General features: G+C 40.2%; 1 protein-coding gene across 3 annotated transcripts in view; it reads right to left on the bottom strand.

Moving 5' to 3' along the window:
- Positions 1-2,317: 2,317 nt before the first annotated feature.
- Positions 2,318-21,835, bottom strand: part of LOC309435459 (interferon-induced GTP-binding protein Mx-like) — a 22,378-nt gene continuing 2,860 nt past the window's right edge. For 2 of the 3 annotated variants that reach the window (XM_082043688.1, XM_082043690.1), the window contains exons 2-14: positions 20,191-20,513; positions 18,463-18,655; positions 17,369-17,506; positions 15,992-16,146; positions 14,255-14,393; positions 13,525-13,723; positions 12,690-12,768; positions 11,594-11,716; positions 10,662-10,803; positions 8,087-8,245; positions 7,117-7,193; positions 5,426-5,668; positions 2,318-2,775 (exon numbers count right to left, since the gene is read on the bottom strand). In XM_082043688.1, the coding sequence (XP_081899814.1) occupies positions 2,542-2,775; positions 5,426-5,668; positions 7,117-7,193; positions 8,087-8,245; positions 10,662-10,803; positions 11,594-11,716; positions 12,690-12,768; positions 13,525-13,723; positions 14,255-14,393; positions 15,992-16,146; positions 17,369-17,506; positions 18,463-18,655; positions 20,191-20,418 (2,109 nt within the window). In that variant the 5' untranslated portion in view covers positions 20,419-20,513 and the 3' untranslated portion in view covers positions 2,318-2,541. Of the gene's footprint in view, positions 2,776-5,425; positions 5,669-7,116; positions 7,194-8,086; positions 8,246-10,661; positions 10,804-11,593; positions 11,717-12,689; positions 12,769-13,524; positions 13,724-14,254; positions 14,394-15,991; positions 16,147-17,368; positions 17,507-18,462; positions 18,656-20,190; positions 20,514-20,792; positions 20,938-21,835 lie in introns of those variants that run through there. The other variant, XM_082043689.1, reaches the window with a different exon arrangement.

The following is a 21,835-nucleotide window of genomic DNA, read 5'->3' on the forward strand; positions in this document are numbered from 1 at the left end:
CAGGTAGTTAAAAATCCTCAGGATCTGGACACAGCAGTCATCCAAGTCAGATTGTTCGAAGTTAGACCAGTCTGACTATCTCAGTAATTAAAAGTACTGTTCTGCCTTAATCCGCTCTGACTCCAAAAAAGGGCAAGATTGGCCATCACTCTTGCTGTAGGCTGTGGAGAGGGATGCTCCGGAGCTGTAGCAGGAGCAAGTGAGTTCTGATGGTGAAGTCTTTGGCTGCGCACATCGAGGTTATCTCTTGAACTCCCCTCCCTGCTGTGAAAGGCAAAGGGCAAAGTTTTTCAGTGAGGCTGTGTTGCAAGCGATAGACCTCTGAGTGCAGATGCACGTACAGAGGTTGTGGATGTTTTATACAAAGAAACACAAATCTACGTTTCTGCCTAACCAGATGAACTACCTCATTTATTAAATTTGGCTTTTAATTCCTTAGAGCTCTCCTTTATGTATCTGCATGTATGTTTTTAGCAAATGTGATTAATTTCAGAGTGCCACCTCAACTAGGATTTTGAAGATAATTTATAATCATAGTACAGAGGATCAAAAAGCCATACCAAGTCACTTTTGTTAAGAAGGATAAATCTTTTAAATTAAATTACTCTACTAGTCTTGTTTTCTTTTGGTACCGAAAGCAATTATCTTGCATGTAAACACTGCAGCAAATAAATAATAAATCTTTTTTTTTTTTTTTTTTTTTCACAAATAGTCTTCCTGTCTTCCTTAGTAGTGGTTTATATCTGTTTACTTGGATTTTTTGGGAGCAGTTGCTGGATTCAGTGCCTGAAGTGTTTTGAAAATTTGATTTAAAAAACCCCCAACCAACCAAAAAACCAACAAAAATACCCCAACCAAACCAACCAATCAAAACACCAAAAAAACCTCAAACGACTAAAGAAAAATCCCAAAGCAAAATAACACAAGAGGGTTATCCTCTTTTGTTTTAATTTCAATAATTCAGGTCCTTGAACAAACCCTGGTAGAGACAGCTAGGTGTCTAGGAATGTTGGATGTCTTTGGTAGCTGGGTCTGATGAAATTACTCTGACTTGTGAAATTGAATTAAACAAGGAAGTTTAGCCTAAAGGCAGTGGGTTGAGGGAGTTGCACCCTATTTTGTTATTTACGCTCATGCTTCCTGAAGCAATTTGTACCTGCTTCTCTTCTCTAGGTGTGAGACAGAGGGTGTTTTCAACAGCACATGAGCATCAAGGGTGCCTTGGGGGATACCATCAAGTAGTCAACAAGTTTAAAATGCTTTCAAAATAGAAATTAAATAAGTTGTTATCAGGCTCTTTTTTTGGCTTCTGACCTGCAGCACTGCAAGTCAATAGTAGCAAAACAGTATATTGAAATGTGGAAAACTGCGTGTAGTGCTAAACAGGGTTAAGAAAGCCATATGCTGTACCAGGGTGAACACTGTGCCACAGAAGTCGGCTCTCTGCTGCTGTAGTTTTATGTCAGAGGGGCAAACACTTTCTGTCATTTCTAGCCTGAAGAAAAGGCTTCTCTTCTAAGTGTCCTGGACATTACTACATCACACTGGTACAGACACCGTGGTTTGTGTTTTGTTTTGTTTTGGTTTTTTTACCTGAATGAAGACATCACTTTTGCTACACAAAGGACAGCTTTGCTTGTTAAAATTAATCATCCATATGAAAGATGTCATAGAATCACAGAATGTCCTGAGTTGGAAGGGACCCACAAGGCTTCAATGTCATGAATACAGTGTGCAGGATTTTATTTTGCAGTGGCTTCCATGAAACAAAAGATGTTTTGGAAAGTTTCTCCTTGCCCTGGGGAACAGAAGGAGAGAGGCAGCAAGCCACATGCTGAGACACTCTCCTTAATGTTTAACATCCTGGCTGATATAATCCCTTTTGAACATTCAAATCCTGCCATCTAGTGAATAGCTCATCAGTCCCAAAATTTCAGGTATCCAAAAGAAAAAATCTCTTTCTCTGCTTTCTGTGAAAATCAGAGAACTGAAAAAGGAGAAACAGCCCCTATGGCATCCTGTGGAGTTGACTTTCTTTTCCCTCTAGGCTGGAACTGTTCATGCCTGTTGTGTGCACCCTGTACCTACTGGGATGGGACTTAACTGTGGTGACACCTTGCACAGTCATTGTTCAGGCAATGGCCAGAAGGACAACAAAATAGGCAAAAACACAAAGGGAAGTGAGTGATTGTTAGGGCTGTGAAGTAAACTTCATCTAGGAAGATTAGATAATTTGATTTCTATGATTTGTGGGTTATACAGCTGAAAGCCCTCATCCTCATTTAAAAAAACATCAAGAAATCACAAACCATAATCATCAGATAACATGGGATAACATTTATTTAACCACAACTCCAGTGGAGCATTTTACATAAGGGCAGGTGTTTATGTGCAAATGATTATGGAAAATGAAGCAGAATGGAACACTACAAATTAGTATTAAAGCTCTATGTTGACATTGCATCTTTAGGGCATTTTATGAAGTTCTTCATTAATTCTAGAAAATAGGAGCAGAAGAATACTTCTGAAAAATTAAGAACTCTACAGCGCGGTGAAGTCTCTCAGGTATTGGATGGCTTTGGTGAGACGATTAGCTCGTTGACTGAGGTAGCTCCTATGTTTAGAAGCTTCAGCGTCCTCCTGAAGGAGATGACTTAACTTGTCTTTTTCTTGCAAAAGATGCAACATTTCAACCTGTAAGTTATCCGCAAAGTCATGAAGGGTAGAGGACAGGATGATGAGAGGTATTTGATTGGCGAGGCGTTTACTTGCTCCCTACAAGAAGGGAAAAAAAGGCAGAAGAATTGTTTCCTGAAAGTAATTACAAAAGGAAGGGGATATAGGTAACCTGTTGAAAAGTGACAGCATATTTTTAAAATGTTATTGAGCTACTGTTCAAGAAGTGAGTTCTTCCAGGAAATAAAAGATATTTGCGATTAGTCTATTTTGTGCCTAAAGATCTAAAAATTATGAGTTACTGGAATGTCAGCTATTGCATTTTTTTCCTCTGTGATCTAAACCCAAGGCAGGCTGTTCTTTGCTTAGCTCTGCAACCTATCATTAGTAAGAGTTGTATGAGGACATACCTGATGGATAGTACTTGTGAACAACTTCTGGCGTCAAATCTGTCTTCTCTGAACACTAACAATATGTTATGGTACAAGATATCAAACAGTGCTTTTTCCCAAAGGTGGTAAGTTCCTGTATTTAGATGGTATTCTAACAATACGATTGTCCTTTAAAGTGTAAGACAGCTCTGGAGTAAGCTTTAGCCTTAAAGGGAAAATGTCTTCAGCAATAGTGAGACTACGCTGTGTCTACATTACATCTATCAATACCTCAATGAGAAAATTATCTCTTTAACCTGACAAACTATTTGGTCTTAGTTATCTGTGCAAACTGAAACAGATGGACCTAGAAGAGTTTGGGACGCCCTTTCCCCAGAGACATCTGCAGGACTTGGTCGCTCAGCTCGTGCTCTTGGGCAATGAGAGGTTCAAAACCTCTCCAACACTGGGAGGGAGCTCCCTCCAGGCCTTCTGGTGCCAGGTGAGCACTTATGCCTGAGAAACTGGCTAAAATTCAGAGGTGCTGTCTTCCTTTCTTTTTGTGGCACATGACTTGAAAATAGAGTGGGAAGACCAGCTAGAGGCACTTTTGATTTGTAGGTCCTACAGGGTTTAAGCAGTCAATTTCCAGAAACGTCTAAGGTGTTTCTGGCTTTAGATACTTCTGGAGCTCAGTGACTGAAAATCTCTCACGGACAAGGATGGAGCTGAGCTCAAGGTGAAAATACCTAAGACTACTCTTTTGTGGAGGTCTAGTTAGTAGCAAGCAATTCAGCTGAGTAAGCTAAAGCGCTTACTGAGCCTGCTAGTTCTCTAGGCAGTACTGACCCTGGCTGGAGGAAGCCTAGGTGCTTTAAATATGGGTGTTTTTCTGGAGCCAACTCTACCCAGAATCTTGACAGGTCTGCCATAGGTGAGATAGGTTCATGCATGCCATTCTTGAGGGCCGTGGACATTTATGAGTTTCCATCTCATCCAAAGTGTATTTGGCCATGCAAAAGCCCCATGGAGACATGATGCCCTGGCGTTTCTTATTGCTGATAATAGCTCTCAGGGAGTTTACAAAAAATGTGTAACTAGCATCTAAGACATTTGTGTCATAGCAGAGTACAGCAAGGCAGGAGGGAAGAGCTTATTCAGTTCTGCGTTTGTCTCCTGCTCTCTGATTTCTCCTAACCAGACTGAGCAGCCTGAGCATTTAAGTGCAGGAATTTGTCAAAACCTTGCAATTGAAGTTCAAGGTGAACTGCTACCTACCTCACTGCATTATTAATACTACACTTGTTGCTTTCTGATGGAGTTTTACAAAACAAAGATCAAAAGCAAATCCTGATACTGTGTGGTCTCTTTGCTGTCTTTCTTTGACTAAGTCTTTGTTAAAACACCTCATTTGTCTTCAGAGACTTCTGTGGAGCTACCTGCAATACAGCCTATGCGCTCTGATCTCTATGGATATCTGAATCCATTTTAACTTAATGTTTTACTTATCGCTCCTCCTGACACATTGGTCTAGGATCTGACTGCAAACTGCTGACTGACACCACTTTCTGCTGTCAGCAGGAGTCTGCAGAGGATCTTGAGGCTGACCTGAGCTCTCAGAAGCTGTGCCAAATGCAGAAGTGCTTTACACAATGTTGTTAAGTTTGTGGAAACTAGTGTCATTTGAAAACCATGAAACAAACTTGCAGTGAGGGAAAGCAATCCTAGGACTGTTACTTTCTTTTCTGGAGAAGGGGACTTGCCATCCACTGAATAACAATAATTTCTAGTTACAGGACTGAGGATTATTCCCCATCCTATTCTCTCCTCTATGCTGGTAAATGACTGTCCTTTCCTCCCCCAAACTCTTGTTCCTGTAGGAAAGCCAGCAAGAGAGTATTGTAGTGGCGTGGGCCTTGTAGGCAGCAGGGAGTCACCCCTTCTCCATGAAAGGCTGGAGGAGGGTGAGAAGAGGACTTACTTGCCAATGGCATGTTCCCTGGGCAAGGGGCAGCTACATTAGGGAGCCATGCCAGCTGGGGAGTAGTTGACAAGTAGTTCAGGAGCTAGTTGTCATTTGAACAGCCTGCAGGCTTTTCTAATGACCAGATCCCACAGTGTGCAACTGCTTCTCCCCAGGGACTGTGCTCACAAGAGCCCGTCAGATCAGCTTTGTCCTGGCATTTTCGTCACTGGTCAGAAGCTCCGATTAATTTGTATAGAAACTACGTGTATACCTGGACAAGAGACACCCTCTGGCTACTCTTCCTTGCATAGCGGTATTGTATGAAAGACTCATGTTGACTACAGCGAGATGTGGATGAGGGGTATATGCTATAGCATTCAGGGTGTGGAAGTACTGTAGTCTGTAAACTTACATGAAAATAGGCCTTCGTGTGAGCAACAATTTCCTGGACAAAGGTGGGCTCTTGATTTGAAACAGGTCCAAACTGAAACTCTTTCCCACTGCCATCTTTGGTAGTGTTTTCTTCCTTAACAGAGTTTAAATCATTAATGTAAATGTCATCCTGGCAGTATACAATTCTCTCCATTTTAAATTGGATCCGGATGCGTTTTGCAGCCTCTGCTGCTTGTTTCTCTCTAATACTTTCAATTCTGGTCTAGGAAAGAAAAGAACAACAAAGTCTCAGGCATTTCCTTCCTTTGCAAAGGTGCTTGTGCTTAGCAGTGTCCCCAGGGAATGACAAGGTGGGAACAATGTTCAACAATCCTTGTGGCAGCCTAGTGTAATCCCACATGGGTTCTTGGAAACATTAAGTAATGCTTTAGATTCTGGTTCCTCTGTTGTGAAAGAGCAGAAAAATGTGGTGGTTTTGTCCCTTCCCTAAACATGAGTGGGATCCATCAAAACCTGGTATTTGGATCAGAAAAATTAGCAATGGCCAGACCTGCAGCCTGTCCTCATTTTTTGCATCCATTTTGTTTGTGTCTCCCTGTCGCAGTAGGCAGTGGCAGCAGGCACTGATGTGAACTCCATTGCACCTCCTGTCCTTCTCACAAACTGCAGTCTTCTGTCTGTTGTCAGTAAACCAACCCTGGGTAACCCCTCCCTGTCTGGCGCTTTGATTGCAGTATTCTAATGCTTTCTGGCCTTTTTGATACTTTCATCTAAAAGTCTGTGGAGGCAGCAAAGTACCCTCAGTCATCTTCAAATTCCCTTAAAATGCTTTCCTAGCATCCCTAAGAAAACATCCCATCTTTTTTCCTCATCTTCAGTGTCTACTGAAACTTCCTCCCTCTTCATTTCTCTCACTGTGTTATGCCTAAGACCCCTCTCTGAACACCTCTGTGTTTGACTGAACTAGCTTATTTGCTTGCTGTCTGGTTGGTGTGGGAGCTCAGTAAGGTTTGGTTGTGCAAGCCAAGCAGCAAACCATCTATTTCACTCATATTCACCTTTAAGTTTCCTTTTTAAGCAGTACCCTGTGAGTGGACTCTGCTTCCTGGCCGTCCAGCATTGCTTCTCATCTCTTCCCCAAAACTCTTTCTGAGAAAAGGTCTTCAGTGACATCCATATCATTTAACTCCAACCCAAAACAGGCAAGCCCCCAAACTGTGAACAGTCATTTTCTCTCTCATGGTTGAGCGATTTTCAGCTTGTTTGCTGCTCCCAATTATCAAAGATGAAATTGCTGCACTGTCTGACATCCTGGCTTGCCTTTCAGAGAGGGAAAAGCACTAAGGCTACCCACATGCTTACATTGCAGGACTTAAATTTGAAATTAATGATAAACTCTTCAAGGCAGCCATACCAGGTTTTCTTTGCATTATGTGGTATGCACCAAGAATGTAACCAGAATGAATGAGGAATGTATGTTTCAGATCTAGTCAAAGTTGTACCGACAGGCACAACGCACTTTCATTAGTGCCATTATAAACATGCTATTTTTTTCAAACTCTTCCTTATTTTACAAAAACCGCAGGCCTGCAAGAAATTCCATGCTCGCATAAGATAATACGGTGGGATAGGTACTGTAAGCACGGCTGTATTTGCAAGTGACATTCCGTCTTGCTCTTGTCTTATCTTAGGTTATAGGCAGTCTCTCACCTTAGCAGCTCTGTTCAGATTGTGAAAATTAGCAAAATGCAGTTTAGCAAGCTCCAGAAATCTCTCTTCAACCAGGCCTGAGGGAAGAACAGATAGACAAAAGAAAGTCAGGAAGCAAGTGAAGTTTTTAAGCTATTGTTAGTATAAGACTTGGGAAAACTACTCATTTTCTGTATTCATCCGGAAATAGCTGAGCAGCTGTACTGATGTGCTATGCCTTTATTACCAACACAATGTAGGCGTTTAGATGTCTGTGTCCCAGAGTGTGAGCATTAAAGACCTCCTGTAACCACTTATCACCTGAGAGACTGAATATCTCTGGTATTTCTTTGATAAAGCAAGTTCTGTGCTTACAGTCCTGTTTGACCAGATGTGTCATCACTTGGCCATGTAAGCACATCTGCATCTTCCCCTCTGAGTGGCATGCACTGAGTCTGGCACAGATACCATAGCTGCCTTGCAAGGCAAACAGAGGAGGGCTAGGATTGTGACATGCTTTTTTTCCTTTGATGCTTTTTACTGGACGAATTGTGCAGCCTTTCCCCCAGCCCCAGCAGCTGCTGTGTAATACATACAACTTCATGCAAAGAATTGACAAAGAATCTGGTTTCCCAGTTCAAGTTTGTGAATACCCCTCCCTGGGCTTGGGAATACCAAGCCACTTGGCTGATACCAGGTACTTCTATGATGCTCTTTCTTTACTGTGTTATTTATTACCATTACTATCTAACTCCCTTCCACGAGCCACTAGGAAAAGTATTAACAAAGTCTGGAGACCACGTGTAGAGATGGAAGACTCTAGAGAAGAAGCAAGCCCCCAGGCTTAATCAGATTCACTTCCCACTCTGAAGTACCCTGGCTGAAGCTCTTGCTTCAGCAGTAAACACATCAACTTATCCCAGAAAAAAAAAAATTGCCAGGCACACCAGTGTCTCCCATGTGAAAGCTTCATGTGGTCTGTGAGACGTACCCACGACGTTGTTCAGCATCGCAATGGCTGGCTCCTCCAGTTCTATGATTTGCTCTTTTATAATGTCCTCAAATGTCCTGAAATTGGTAAAACCTGAGAGCTCCCGTCCACGATAGTGTTTTTCGTATTTCCATGCTTTACTTGGTACATTTTTTTTAACTGTAATATTAAAATGACATCACTTTACTACTAAGTCACTCAATTTACAAATTCCAGATTTAAGAGAGAAGTCTATTTCTTCTCTTTGAAAAGCTCTTGAGAAGAACAACTACTGAGATAACCTTTCAAGCAATATTGTTACTACAGAACAGAGCTATCACACATTACAACTCTGTGAGTGAACCACCTCACACACCGAATCAAGCATCTAACTGACAGAAAGCAATCCAGAAATGATAATAGGGCTCAAAAATGTCCCTTCAAATTGCCACTCACAGAAGTGGCCACTACCAGTCACTTCAGAACTAAATAAAAATCCCAAACTCACTAAATAGTCTTATTTCAGGGAATGTACTGTTGTCTAGCAATTTTTATTTAAAATATCACAATCAATATTTCACTGTTAACATTATACAAATTTGCCATCTTAAATGAGATATAGCCCTTGGAATTAGTTTACATATTCAGGCACTCAGCGCTTTGAAACGTTTTGATATTGATCTGTTTTGGGGTCAAATTTGTGAATCATGGATCAAGTGAACATGTAGAAACTGAAGTCAAGCCATGAATACATTCAATTCAAACATTCAGATAGATAAGCTCATGACTGGATAATAACAAAAACAAACAAACAAAAGAGACAAAAAGCAAAAAAAGAAGTAAATGCTGAGTATCTTGTTGAGAGTCTCAATATGTACCTTTACAGTTAAGGTAGTGCAAAGCTGTAGCATGGCCACAAGAACTTTTTTCAGCTTTACAACAGAAAGTTCAAGGCTTCAGGTATCCAAAGTATCTGCTATTTTTACTACTTTAATCCATTATAAGAAAGCAGAAATTAAACGGAATAATCTGTACCTTCAGAAATCCTAGCGGTGGCTAATAACAATGCTTTTAATTGAGGAAGGACTTGCTAAGGCTACTTCTAGTTTTCAAGCTATGTGAGTGAATTTACTCTGCAGCTGTGTGCTGCTAATCTGATCCTATTGTGAAGCTGGACATATTAGTTTAAATCAATGGGGATAATACAAAAGTGCCCAGAGGGCTCGGTGCTGTGGTTCAGATGCCATATGATGCCCTGTATGTCTTCTGCCACTCAGTTGCTCTTTGTCCTCTGAAGAAGCTGTATCATTCTGCTGGTGCTTTTTGCCATTTTTACATCTATTTCTTTGCACCTTCATTGTCTTACTCTTTTATTCCCCTCCATGAAATCATGTTGATTGGTACCTCATGGATGGGACATAAGAGACACTGATATATGCCGATGTCTGTCTCTCTGGTTTTCTTCACATACATATATATATATTTGTATCTGGTTGATAGCCCCTTTGCAGCCTATTTGTACGTATCATTTTAGAGTCACTAATGATGTTGACATAGGTGTGCATCAAGGACTAAGAGAACTTGTTTCAGGAGCTATTCCTTGACCAGCAGCTGATGCTATTTCGTCTCTAAGAGCAAATGATGGGGTCTCTGAGGGATGTGAAAAAGATGCTGCAAAAGATGTTGAGCTTGCAGCAGAGTTTCGTGTGCATGTGTCACCCTGCGACTCAGTTTAGAACTGAGTTCAGTCAAGCAATTAGCAAGGTGGGTGATGCAAAAAAAGGGGTACTCTTTACAAGGCTGTCATTTTTTTGAGCTCAGAATTGCTTTCTCCACACATTCGACAAGAGCTAATGTAGGACAAAAAAGGCAAAAAGATGCATAGGTGTAATTCTTAGGGACATGGTTTAGAAGTGGACTTTACAGTGCTAGGTTAACGGTTGGACTTGATGGTCTTAAAGGTCTTTTCCAACCAAAACGATTCTATAATTCTATGAAAATTCTAAAACACTCCTAATAATAATAACAATAATAGTAACATAATTGTTGTAAATGAAAATATACAAGGTCTTTCAAAAAGATGGACCCAATTTGAAATCACTGTCTCTGCAACCACAAACTGCCCACTTGAAAGGATGGGGCATAGGGTTTCAAATGATTACTAAATGATAACTCATTAAGCCATTTGTAATTTTTTATGTAATTGTGACATGTTGTCATAGTAAAATATACTGCTTTGAAACTGGGTCAATCTTTTTGAAACACTGTGTATTATTATTATTATTATCAGTTTTGTTGCTGTTATTTAGAAGAATGGTTCAGAGAATCACCAACTGATTCTCTGCCGGGGTTCAGAGTCTTGCTTTTTTTGCTTTTCTCGGAGAAGAGAGACATCCACTGATCTTTCCAGCATTTAACACAATCTGGGTCTTTGTCCCTAGGGACCAAAGCATAGCTTGCCTAACACTACAGCAGAGGAATACTCAGATTTTGATTTTCACTTTCTTGAAACAACCTGTTGATGATGCTGTATCTTAATCAAAAGCAAGGAAATGGCATCTTGGGTCACCTGCAAGTGATGGTTTTTTATGCTTACACTTTTCAGCAGACTTCAGGATAAACAACTGCCATGTTTGAAACTCTCTGCGGATTTTTGTATACAGCCTGATTTCATCTCCAAACGACTGTTCCTCTCCACGCATTATCTGAGAGATGTCTTGATTAAAGGTCCTGATTAACTGTGATGAATTAAAGAACAAACAAGCAATGTGTTAAAGTTTCATTTTGTCAGACTAACTTACATATGTTAAATTAATGTACAGACATTTGACATTAAAGAAGGGACATGGTTCATTTGAAACATCCCTTCCTTGCACTTTTTATGCTCTTAGCTCCTGATTTTGTTTTTGCTTTGTTTGATTTTGTTTTTTCCAAAGCCAGCACAACTAGGGAAGGATGAACTTTTTTGGTTTGTTTTCCTGTGGACTCCTAGAACCATTTACTAAATTCTAATTGATCGGAGTTGTATGGAGTCTTTGAAGGCTGATGAACCTTCATGAACATCTCTGCTGGCCTGCTGGAAGCTTACTGTGAGGGATGAGCTCCCCAAGAGAAGACACTTAGATGGACTTCCAAACTGTATTTTGAATGCACATGGTATTATGAGTGCTGTGAACAAAGGAAATCCTTCAAAATGCTGGGCAGGCAGGAGTGTAAATTTTCCTTTTCTGAGATGCTTGATTTTGACTGATCAATTAATCAGCTGAGTTGTTGCTCAGTTCTCTTGTCACATAATCACACGGAAACAAAAAAAATTGCCAAAAGGGGCCATGAGCTCTTGTAGTCCATTATTTTTCCAGGTATGGTATACCCTGCCAGAGGTTTGTCTATGTTACTCTCAAAATGCTTAAGTGACAAACGCCGCAAGCTCCCTGATGGTCCATGCTAATGGTTTGCTAACTTTAGGTGAGCAACTCCCATATTTACCTCCTCACTCTGTTCTATGACAAAATCAATATTGATACTCACGTCTGTGAGGAAAATCAGCTTCTCAGGCTCTGTTGTGGGTGCTCCTCTTGTATGCTTATGTAGATCGTTGAATGTTTTTTGGAGCACTTCACGTATTTGATTCTCTAGTGTTGGCAAAGTTTTCTGGGGAGGTAGACAGTAAAGAAGGACACTTAGGGAGGCTGAATACATCTGGTTTTGGAGGAAACAAAATCCCTCTAAGAGTGACCTATGCTTGCACATAGTCTCTGCAGCTCTTAGGAGTTCCATGCATCACACATGCATCCCATGTGTGATAGTGGGATAGCATGGAAGTGCAAATATGGCCTTAAGTGAGAAAGGCATGGGGTTAGGATCTCCCTGAGGTATTAGGCTGGACCTCACTGCAAGGCAGGCAGAGTAGCTGCAGTCTAGGGCATAATTTCACCTACTGCGAGCCAAAAACTGTGTCCTGACAGGTTGTGCCAGGGAGGTGGTGATGCAGGGAATGTAGTGACCCCTCCAGTCCTGATAAATACCTGACTGAACATCACTGTCTAGTTGCTTATTTTAAGTAAGGTTAGACAAATGCGTTATTTTTTTTTCTCCTTCAGAACTGAATTTAGAGGTTCCCTGTACTTGATGGAAAAAAAATGCATTACTTACAGGTACATGTGTGTGTATATATATATATTATTTTTTTTTCTTAACCTACATTAGTATAGTAATATAATAAAACAATTGCATCTTTAAATTTTGAAGACCTTTTCAGTTGAATACAAATTATTGTGCTTTAATAAGCTCACAGCAGTAACTTGTCACTCAGCCAATCAATGCTCTTCACAAACAAAAAGAAATATCATGGCTGCCATTGAAAAGGCAGAGGTTATGAGTCACAAGTAGATTAAATAATTTGCCTATTTCCAATCTTCAGTTTAAAGGCAAATCTGAGGACAGAGCATGGGTTTCCATACCTCTCAGCTCAATTTGTTCTCAGATTCCTGGACTGAAGGATAATTAAGTAGTACCTATGCATATAAAGAAAAAAAAATATTTTGCAATCCAAGGCTGAAGGACTGAACTTATTTTTAGATAGTAACTGATAGAAACTGCTCAGTACGGAACCTCTGGAACTTACAATAATATGTCTCACAAGTTCATTTGTGAGTTTCTCTGCCAGATGAGGGATGGTAGCCCTTCCTTCTTCCAGAAGAATACTGTAAAAAATTGGAAAAGGTGATTTTGGATAGAGCATGTGTGCAGGTCAAGAAGGCAGCACTGATGTTCCAGTCTGTTTTCTTTTTTATTTTTTTTTTTCTTTTCCACATTTCTGCTACACAAATTGAGTAATGAAAGGGCCCTCTAGGGAATACTAGCACAGGTCCAGCACCAGCCCAGGACCCTCTGGGCACCACAGCTTTTGTGCAAGAGTTGTTTGATAGCTACAAAGGGAGGCAAAGAACCACCTGAAAATAGCAATTTCTAACAGCAGATTAACGTACTGCTGTATTATTTCTGCATGTGGGAAGTACACTGATTCAAAACCCTTTTCACCTGCTGTTCTCCATATTATGATTGATTTGCTGCTGAGCCATCATCTGGGAAATCTGTGGCCTCAGCACAGGTAGCATCTCTCACCATGTTTTCCAGTAAACTGAAATACTTCAGTGCTTGACTTGAAGTGCTCATATGCTTAACTTGACTTATTTGAGACTATTCTGAACTTCTCAAGTTCACTGCACTTCTCCAAGGGTGAAGGAGAGGTGTATATTGAACTTGCATCCAAAATACATTTTAAAAGATTATTTGACATGTAAAATTCTTCTGGCTTACTGAAATGCAACAGTAGATGGGAAATGAGAAATAGCGAGTATAATTACTACCTGTTTGTAACCCTATTTTAAATCTCAGTAAGTCAACAGGAAGCTTAGAAATTAATATGTTTACAGTTAGGTCCTTTCTGCAAGAAGTACCTGAAATGTTTGTGACTCGCAAAGAATTTTCTCTCCTGCGAGATTGCAGTGGCCAAGGTCAGGTTGTCGTGGATGTCCTGCTGCCCACGACACTTCACAATCATGTAACCTTTTTTGAGAGGGACGACCAGGTTTCGTATTATGTTAACAATAGCCTCTTCTGTTCCTCTGTCCACCAGGTCAGGCTTCGTTAGGATCCCTGTGTAGTTACCCAGAGAAAAAGTTAGTCAAATATACAAGTTAAAGGTGAGAGAGGTGCAGCAGGACACCCCGCTGCCAGAGTGGGAATATGTACTGTGTTTTTTAAAAAGCAACTTTGTTTCATTTTCTCTCACCTAGAAAGCTCTCAGCCCCTGAGCCTTGTGCTGTAAAACACGCTCTACAGTTGCAGTTGGCCTCTGACCATGCCTTTGGCCTTGCAAACTCTTTTTAACAGGCAGCAGCAAAGTTTTCCCACTACTAACTCTGATATTTTCAATTTCCAGTTACTCGTAACATGAATGCCAGCAGGACTCAAAATTGAGGGATTCTTAGAGCTGCTGGTCAAGTCCAGCTTGTAAGTAGTTTATTTAGGCTGGTAGTTGTTTTTTTTTTTTTATTTTTTTTTTTTTTCCTTTTCCCTATTTCTAGTAGTTAATTTCACAGATCTGGTGTGGCATACAGAACATTAGACCTTCATGGAAAAGATGATCTGCACTTCTCTTCAACTTGTAGTTTAAAATTGCCTCACCTAGTGTCCTTTCTCCACTGGGGTCCACCTCTTGAGCCATTTTCAGTGCTTCTGTTGTTGCAATATCCACGTTACATGGCACCACTACCAAATTGAGTGTCTCTTTGCAGCCAATAATTTTTTTAAGTAGTCTTTTGATCTGCAGTAGAATACAGTAGTAACAACGTTCAGTGAAAACAGATTCTTGCATGTAGGATATGACCATTGTCTGATTACATAATATTGAGGATAGTGTTACATGATAAAAGATGGCATGGAAATGCAGAAGAATGCAGCCTCGTTTCCGATGTCAAGGTTAATCCAAACATCTTGCTTGAAGGAGACTAGACTGTTTCTATGCCTGTCCTGAAAGTTATGTAACGTTTAACCTCTCATGCATATAATCTTTCGTTATGGAAATATTAAAGATAGTTCATAAATAATCACATGTAAGAAAAACAAGTTCTGATGTCTAGGTACACACAGAAAAAACCAAGCTAGATTATGCTGGTAAATCTAAAACTGGATCTCTGAAAGGAGAACAAATGTCTTTGGCTTACATTTCGTTGGAATATTTGTGAAAAAAAAAAGTCACACATAATGTCTGGTTGGAGTTGTTCCTATGTCTCAATGCCAAACTAGAAGAGTTTCTCACAGTTTGTGTGTTATGGCAAAAGGTTCACACAGCTGTATTGTGCTTATACCAAAGCAAGTTATTTTTTTGTCTTCCTGAGTTTTAATGAAGGCACCTCTCTTTTCTACCATCCATCCATCCATCCATCCATCCATCCATCCATCCACCCATCCCAATTTCTGACATGCTACAATGCTATAGCCTCCATCTCTGAAGCATGCAGGCTGCTGGGGATGATGGAAATGTGCAGATCTTGTAACACCTGCTGCTTTCTTCTGAGTACAATAGAAAGATTACTATCTAATTGTGAAATGAAATTACTCTTCTCACAGTGAGTAAAGCCCAGACAATCTAATCTTGTCTAGTTTTATTGACATGCTTAGTTTAGTTTGTTCTACTCTTATTCCACGTTCCTATCTAAAGGTATCCTAGGATAAACAATACACTCAGCTCCTGCACATCACCCTCACAGCTGGCCTTGTCCAACTAGGGTTTTATTTACATTCCTCAGTGTTTCTTCTAAAAGCAGCCAGAAGAAGAGTAGAAAGCCCCTTCACTTTAATGCAGATTTTGTTTACTTCAAAAAGGGTCTGCTGGGATCCCTTAAAGGATGAGAAAATTCAGGAAGGATCTGATTCTGATGTGCCCTGTAAGTAAGGGATGACAGAGCCCCAACCCTGTATGAGAGCCAATTTGCTGCCTTGCTCCAAAAGGGCTTACAAGAACTCAGATGTATTCACCTTTGCCAAATATATATCACAAAGTTGGTAAGATACAACTCATTTTGGGATTTATCTAGCTTCCAGACTGCAGTCTAGCTGAGGGACAGGGGGCAGCACTGTGTTCAGGGTGCACATGGCTGGGTTATTCCATGCTGCCATTGCTAGGTTGTGCCAGGCACATGAGGTGGCTCCTTCATGGCTAGTGTGGGCAGCTCCCTCCTGCATGATACAGCAGACAGAAGATCCTGGAGTCCTATCAGCAACTCCTGGCCTGAAAAATAGGCCTGTTTGTTAGTGTACCTTCACCAGAACTACTCCAGTGTCCTATAGCAAAGACTTGCATATGAGGTAGGTTACAGAAGTGACCTTGTGCATAGGTCAGCCTATGAGACTGAGTTTTACCTGTTCCCCAATGTCTTTTGGCTGATCCCCCACAGCCACTCTGGCAATTCCAGGAAGATCAATTAATGTCAGATCTGGGACATCTGGGGACCGAATTTCTAGGGAAATTAGTTGTTCACTAATGGCACCTCTAGTACCAGCCACGACATCCTGGGCTGTAAGGAGAAAAGAGCAAGTTGATGAATACAAACTTCAGAAAATGCGTGAAAATGAAGTTGAACACAATGACATCATACAGTATCTGCTACCACCTAAGGTTCTTTTAGGCTTGGTATTTTTTTGTATCTAGCAAAAATCTAAGGAAATTATTATGCAATACATGGATATGTGGAGTGTTTTTGGAACGTGAACTGTAATGTTTTACAGAGCATACACTTATGGACTTTATGGAGACAAAATACATGTAAATAAACCACAATGAAAGTGATCAGATGAGATACTGGGCAGTTGCAGTAAAGCTTCTTCAACATCAGGACACATTTTAGGCATTGACTGACTGTCTTGAAAGACAAATTAGGTGTTATTCTATATTCTTCACACTTTGATAGTGAGGTTGAGAGATCAAGTGATTCATCCCAGGTCTTATAATGCAATAATTTTAGAATTGCGGACAGCACAAAGGAGCAGGTAAACCCTGTAGTCATTCTCATGGGAGATTTTCAGCTCTGTAATTAGCTTAATCCATTCATTCCACTTGCCTTGCCAGTTTTGGAAGGATATCTTGAAAATACACAACTAATATATTGAAAAGCTAATGAAAAAACAGTAGGATGAATAGCACTGTTTTAGAGCTGTGCTAATCAAGGAAATAAGGACCACCCAACTTTCAAATTTATGGCAAGTGCTTACTACCCTTTGGGTGAGAAAAATGTTTTCTCACACTGCATGAAATACCATAACAGTAAAGCTGCGACATGGGAAGGGTAATGCTGGAGGCTGTGGTCCCTCTAGCTGACAGAAGGCCCATATGCTTGCCATGCTGCCTTCTCACAATTTTTGCCAAATAATAGGATTTCCAGCCACAGACACCTCAAACATTCCATGAGCTTTTGAACTGTCAGAAACTTTTTATAGCTTTGCAAGTTTATAAATTGACAAAAATCCTCCTGAAACCAGGCAGATGGCATCTGGATGAGGACACGGCCCAAGCATTTATTGGACATCATGAATCCCCTTCACCACCAAAGCAGTAAGTAGTACAGCTCTCTTGGGAGAGCTATATTATGTTACCTCATCTTCTGCTCTGAATTCAGCTTTTGGTGTCACTTGTGTCTACAATTCCTGTATTAGTCTGGGGACTGCTGCTCAGCCCAAGGGAAGAAAGGATTTGGAGGAGATTGAGCAAGCCAAATCAGTGGGGAATACATTACAACTCACCTTCTCTTATTGCTTTCTCCACCTCAGAGGCATTCTGGAGCTCTCTGCTGATGTCCTGGTAAGAAATTTTCCCTTTCCATGCCTGATCAGCAGGTATTCTTTTCAGTTTAAGTTCCAAGGGACATCGAGTAACAATACCTGCAGCAGTTCCAAAGACAGAGTTAACTCCCTCAGCAGTTGTTATGCATGATAGACAGCCATGGACTGTGTGGCCTACACAGGGTTGCCTAATAGTTCACATAGAGACACAGAAATGTTCCAAGAGACAAAAGGGCTCTCATCTGACTTCCCACTCAGACTAGGACTGTCACCAGCACTAGATGTGGTCAGCCGTGGTTCTGTCCAGCCACATGTTGTCTTGAAGATCTCTGAGGATGGAGATTAGCACCACCCTGGACATTCTGTTTCATCCTGTAAAAACCTTTTCCTCAAGTCCAGCCTGGAAGACTCAATGGTACTGACAACTCATACAGAATTTGGGAACCTATATGTATGTGTATACACTCACACACACATACAGAGCTGGAAAGTGAATTTCTTTGAGCTGCAAAGTCTTCCAACAATCTAGTATGACTTAAAATACATCCAAGGCCCGTGTTTGTAAATAAAGATATTTGTGTATATATATATATAATTTTTTTTTTCCAAAAAAAAAGTATCTGTAAGAAAACCTCATTCAAAAAACCCAAACCAACCCCAAAAGCACACTTCAAAACTAGACTTCCATGTAAAACTGATACTTTTCTGTAGCCATCATTGCTGGGAAATGCACAGATTCAGCTGATCCCTCCTTTCAGTCTGTCCACAGTTTGGGACAAGTAGGCTACACTATGTTCTTCTTACTGCTATTCTCTTGACCACCCAGAACATGTATAAAGTTGGAGTTACCCTGCAGTGCCCCATCTGCACATCTATTTCTTCTATTGGAAATCAGAGCTGAAAAGTCCCCTGGAGTCTCACAATTTAGATATAGTCTCAGTCATGGAGTTATCCGCTCCTAGACCAAAAAAAAAAGAAAGGAAAAAAAAAAAAAAAAGACCTTCCACCTCATCAAAATGAAATGCAAGCAAAATCCTGAGAAGGTGAATTCTTACCATTTCCCCTAGGAAGAGCAATACCAGACAGGGCTTCTAGGACAGAGCTTTTCCCAGAGCTCTGGTCTCCGATCACTGCGATCGCGGGCAAAGCCAGGTCTTTTTCTATTCCAAGAGCTCTCAAGCTGTCGACGAGATCAATACAGGGTCGGATCTTTTCCTCATATTGATTGTACAAGGTATGCTCTGCTGCCTGTTAGAGTTAAACTTACAATGAATTTTCCATAATTTTAAAATAAGTTGTTTCCACAAATAAACTTTTAGGTATCTTTTCCAGCTCATCATTCTCTAGTAACCCTTACGTACTGTCATCAAGCTGTACTTCATATCACTGTGCATCCTTGCACATCTGTGTTACAAACGGGTGTCTGTAAACATGACAAAATCAGTCCAAGTTGGCTCAATGGCCATCCTTAGTAAAAATACCAAACTTTGTAAGCTATCCTGAAAAGGTAAAGTTAAAAGGAGACCTCATTGTTAACTATGCTTTGTGAAATTATTTTTTAAAGTAATTGCTATTTTCTTCCACTCATCTACAGATGTACTGAAGTATGTGTATGCAAACGATGACTAGTCCCAGTAATAAGATAATTTAGTACAGAATAGCTTAGTAAATCTTTGTTTTAAAGTTTGAAGATTTAGTTTGTGCACAGACACCCAAAACGTTCTGCTGTAGCAACCTTAACAGGTGGCTAAAATCTTTCAGGTCATCATGGCTCTTCTATCTTTGCCTCGCTTCAGGCTAGGGTAATGGATGCATATGAGTGATTTGTTTTAAATGACTGATTGTTGTCATTTTTTGGTTTTGATACATGTGCCAGATATTAGCACAAGCTCTTCATTTTCATGAAAATAATCGGAATATTTTCCAGCCCTTCACAAAACTGCTCTACCTGCTGTTAAATATGCCCAGCTAAAATGTATAAAGATTAGCCTGATCTCTTCTCCCAGTTCCTCTGTCCATATTGCAGTCAGACTGCTCCATTTAGAAATGCAATTTTGAGAACATCAATATTTTACAGACCCTAATGAGCCAGGCACATCCATATCTGGTATTTTGAAAAGAAAATATAAAGTTTCTCGACATAACCTTTGTCTAAGAAAGCCACCCCTGAAAATATGGCTATCAAACAGATTTAAGCAACCAGATCAAGTTTTTCTTTCAAGATGAGAAAGACAGCATGCATTACTGGAGGCAGGTGTTAAAAAAAACTTACTGGTAACCCCTCCTCACTATTTTCATTATGATGTTTGTTAGTTAGTAAATCTTAACCATTCTCAATGAACTCCATTAACTATGACACAGACTTAAAATCAACCTGGTTTTCTTGCTAAATATTCAACACAGGTTATTATTAACCTTTCTTCATATTTCTGTTGAAGGTAGCGGAGGCTCAGGTACAAAATGTCTCAGAATTTAAGGTTTCCATTTAAAATTTTCTAATTGTTACCAACGAAACAGATACATGATGCACATCAAGTTGTTTGCTAGGCTGTTGCCATTCTCCTTTTTATACCCGTATTTTTTATGCCTGTAGATTAATTGCATGTATCTGTCTTCCTAGTTACACAAATGACTGTTTGGCCCTGATCCCAAAAGTACTCCTCTCCTTAGACCTAACAAGTGCAGAGTGCCCAAGGAGATAAGGGAATTAATTTTGTGGCATAAAGTGAAACGTAGGGTTAAGACTGAGGAGGATTTATGTTCTCTTCTGGTACCTGCCTTACCTCATCCTGTTTTCCGCAATCCTGTTCATTCCATTCCGCATGCACATACGTATGCTTTCCCCAAACACTGGATACTGGACTACTCTCACTGTCTTCTGTTTCTGGTGGGAGAGGTACTGCAAAAGCTTCAGAAGATGGTTGTGAGGAAAGTGATGCAAAAACTTCTTTCTTTGGGACAACTTCAGCTCCTGCAAAATGGTTTTTGGGCTTCAGACCCTTCTTATCCATGGCCTGCTGATCTTTTGGCCGACCACACTGGCTGTCCGTAAGTGCTTCACTAAATAGTGATTACTGTCTGGTCCAACCACTCTTTTGCACAGCTTCTGAAATGAAACACAGGGCACTGAATGACTCCAGGTTGCAATAGTGATCATAACAGAGAAAAATCAAACACCACTTTTATTTACTGATTCAAACCCTCAGTGATATCAAGTGCCACAGCTCTTTTCAAATCACAAAAATTGCTTTCCAGAGGATAGACTTGAAACACTTCTCCCTACTTCTCTTATGCTTATTTCCCCCTGTGTTTTCAAAAAAAAGAAGTTGCCACGAAGTAAAGAACATTTTTTGGGGGGGAGGGAACGGGGAAAGAAAAGTTATACCCCTTTTTGTTTTCCTCAATTCGATATTCTGCTGAAAGGTGTTTTAAGAAGCTCAGTCAGTGGTGGCAGCTGCTGGGCAGGGTTGGATAGAGTGTATGAAGGCTTATCTTCAGTCACCTGGGGTCATGATTACAGGGCTGTGTGTCTGCACAAAGAGGGAACACATGGGTGGGTCACCAGCCATGACAGTTGGACACATCAACCCATAGTCTGCCATGTGGCCAACTCACCTCTCTTGTGGTAGAAACACTTGTCAGAGGCAAGTCTTACACCTATTTTAGAAGTTCAGTATCTCAATCACCCCCTCTATAGCTCACTCCCTCCAAAAATCAGACTATGATTGACATGATGTTAGAGAAGGGAGAGATAGGAGAATTTTTATTTTCTTGTTCTGCTTTCCTTTATGTAAAAGTCTTGTTGAGATATTTTCTATGGGTGACTGAAGAAATTGGAGGTTTTCATTTGGTGTTTTCCAGGGAAAGTGATTTCCAGAGAGAATTATTTAAAGAAAACAAACCAAACCAAAATGGTATTTTTTCAAAACTAGATTTTTTAACCTCCTCCTCCCAAACCCACCATCTGTTTAATTCAAACACTAGGGAAAATGGATTAGGAGAAATGCATTTCTGCTTTAAATAACTTCCTATTATTTTGTTGTTGTTGTTGTTGTTGTCGAATTAAGTTTACAGGTTTTCTAATTTAAATAGGTGTCAAAACAGGATGATCAGATGCAACATAAGTTATCCTTTCAATGTGTAAAGTTTAGAACAAAACAGATTAATTCCATGCTTGCTATTCAGCCTTTCTTTTAAATAAAGCAAGATAAGTTTTAATATATATTCTTGTCTCTTTTTGTCAAAATAAAAAATAAACAACTATGGAGAAACTTCTCAATTTTGACCAGCAATAAAAGATGACTGAACTACTTGAATTTCCTTATAAGTATTCATTTTACAGTTCCCTCATCTTTCTCCACATCCCCTTTCTTTGATATTTCAGTATGGACTTTTTTCTCTTTCTATTAATGAATTACAAGATTTTTC

This window comes from Streptopelia decaocto, assembly GCF_964273445.1.
Source record: "Streptopelia decaocto genome assembly, chromosome: 1".
In the NCBI taxonomy this organism is placed as follows: domain Eukaryota; kingdom Metazoa; phylum Chordata; class Aves; order Columbiformes; family Columbidae; genus Streptopelia; species Streptopelia decaocto.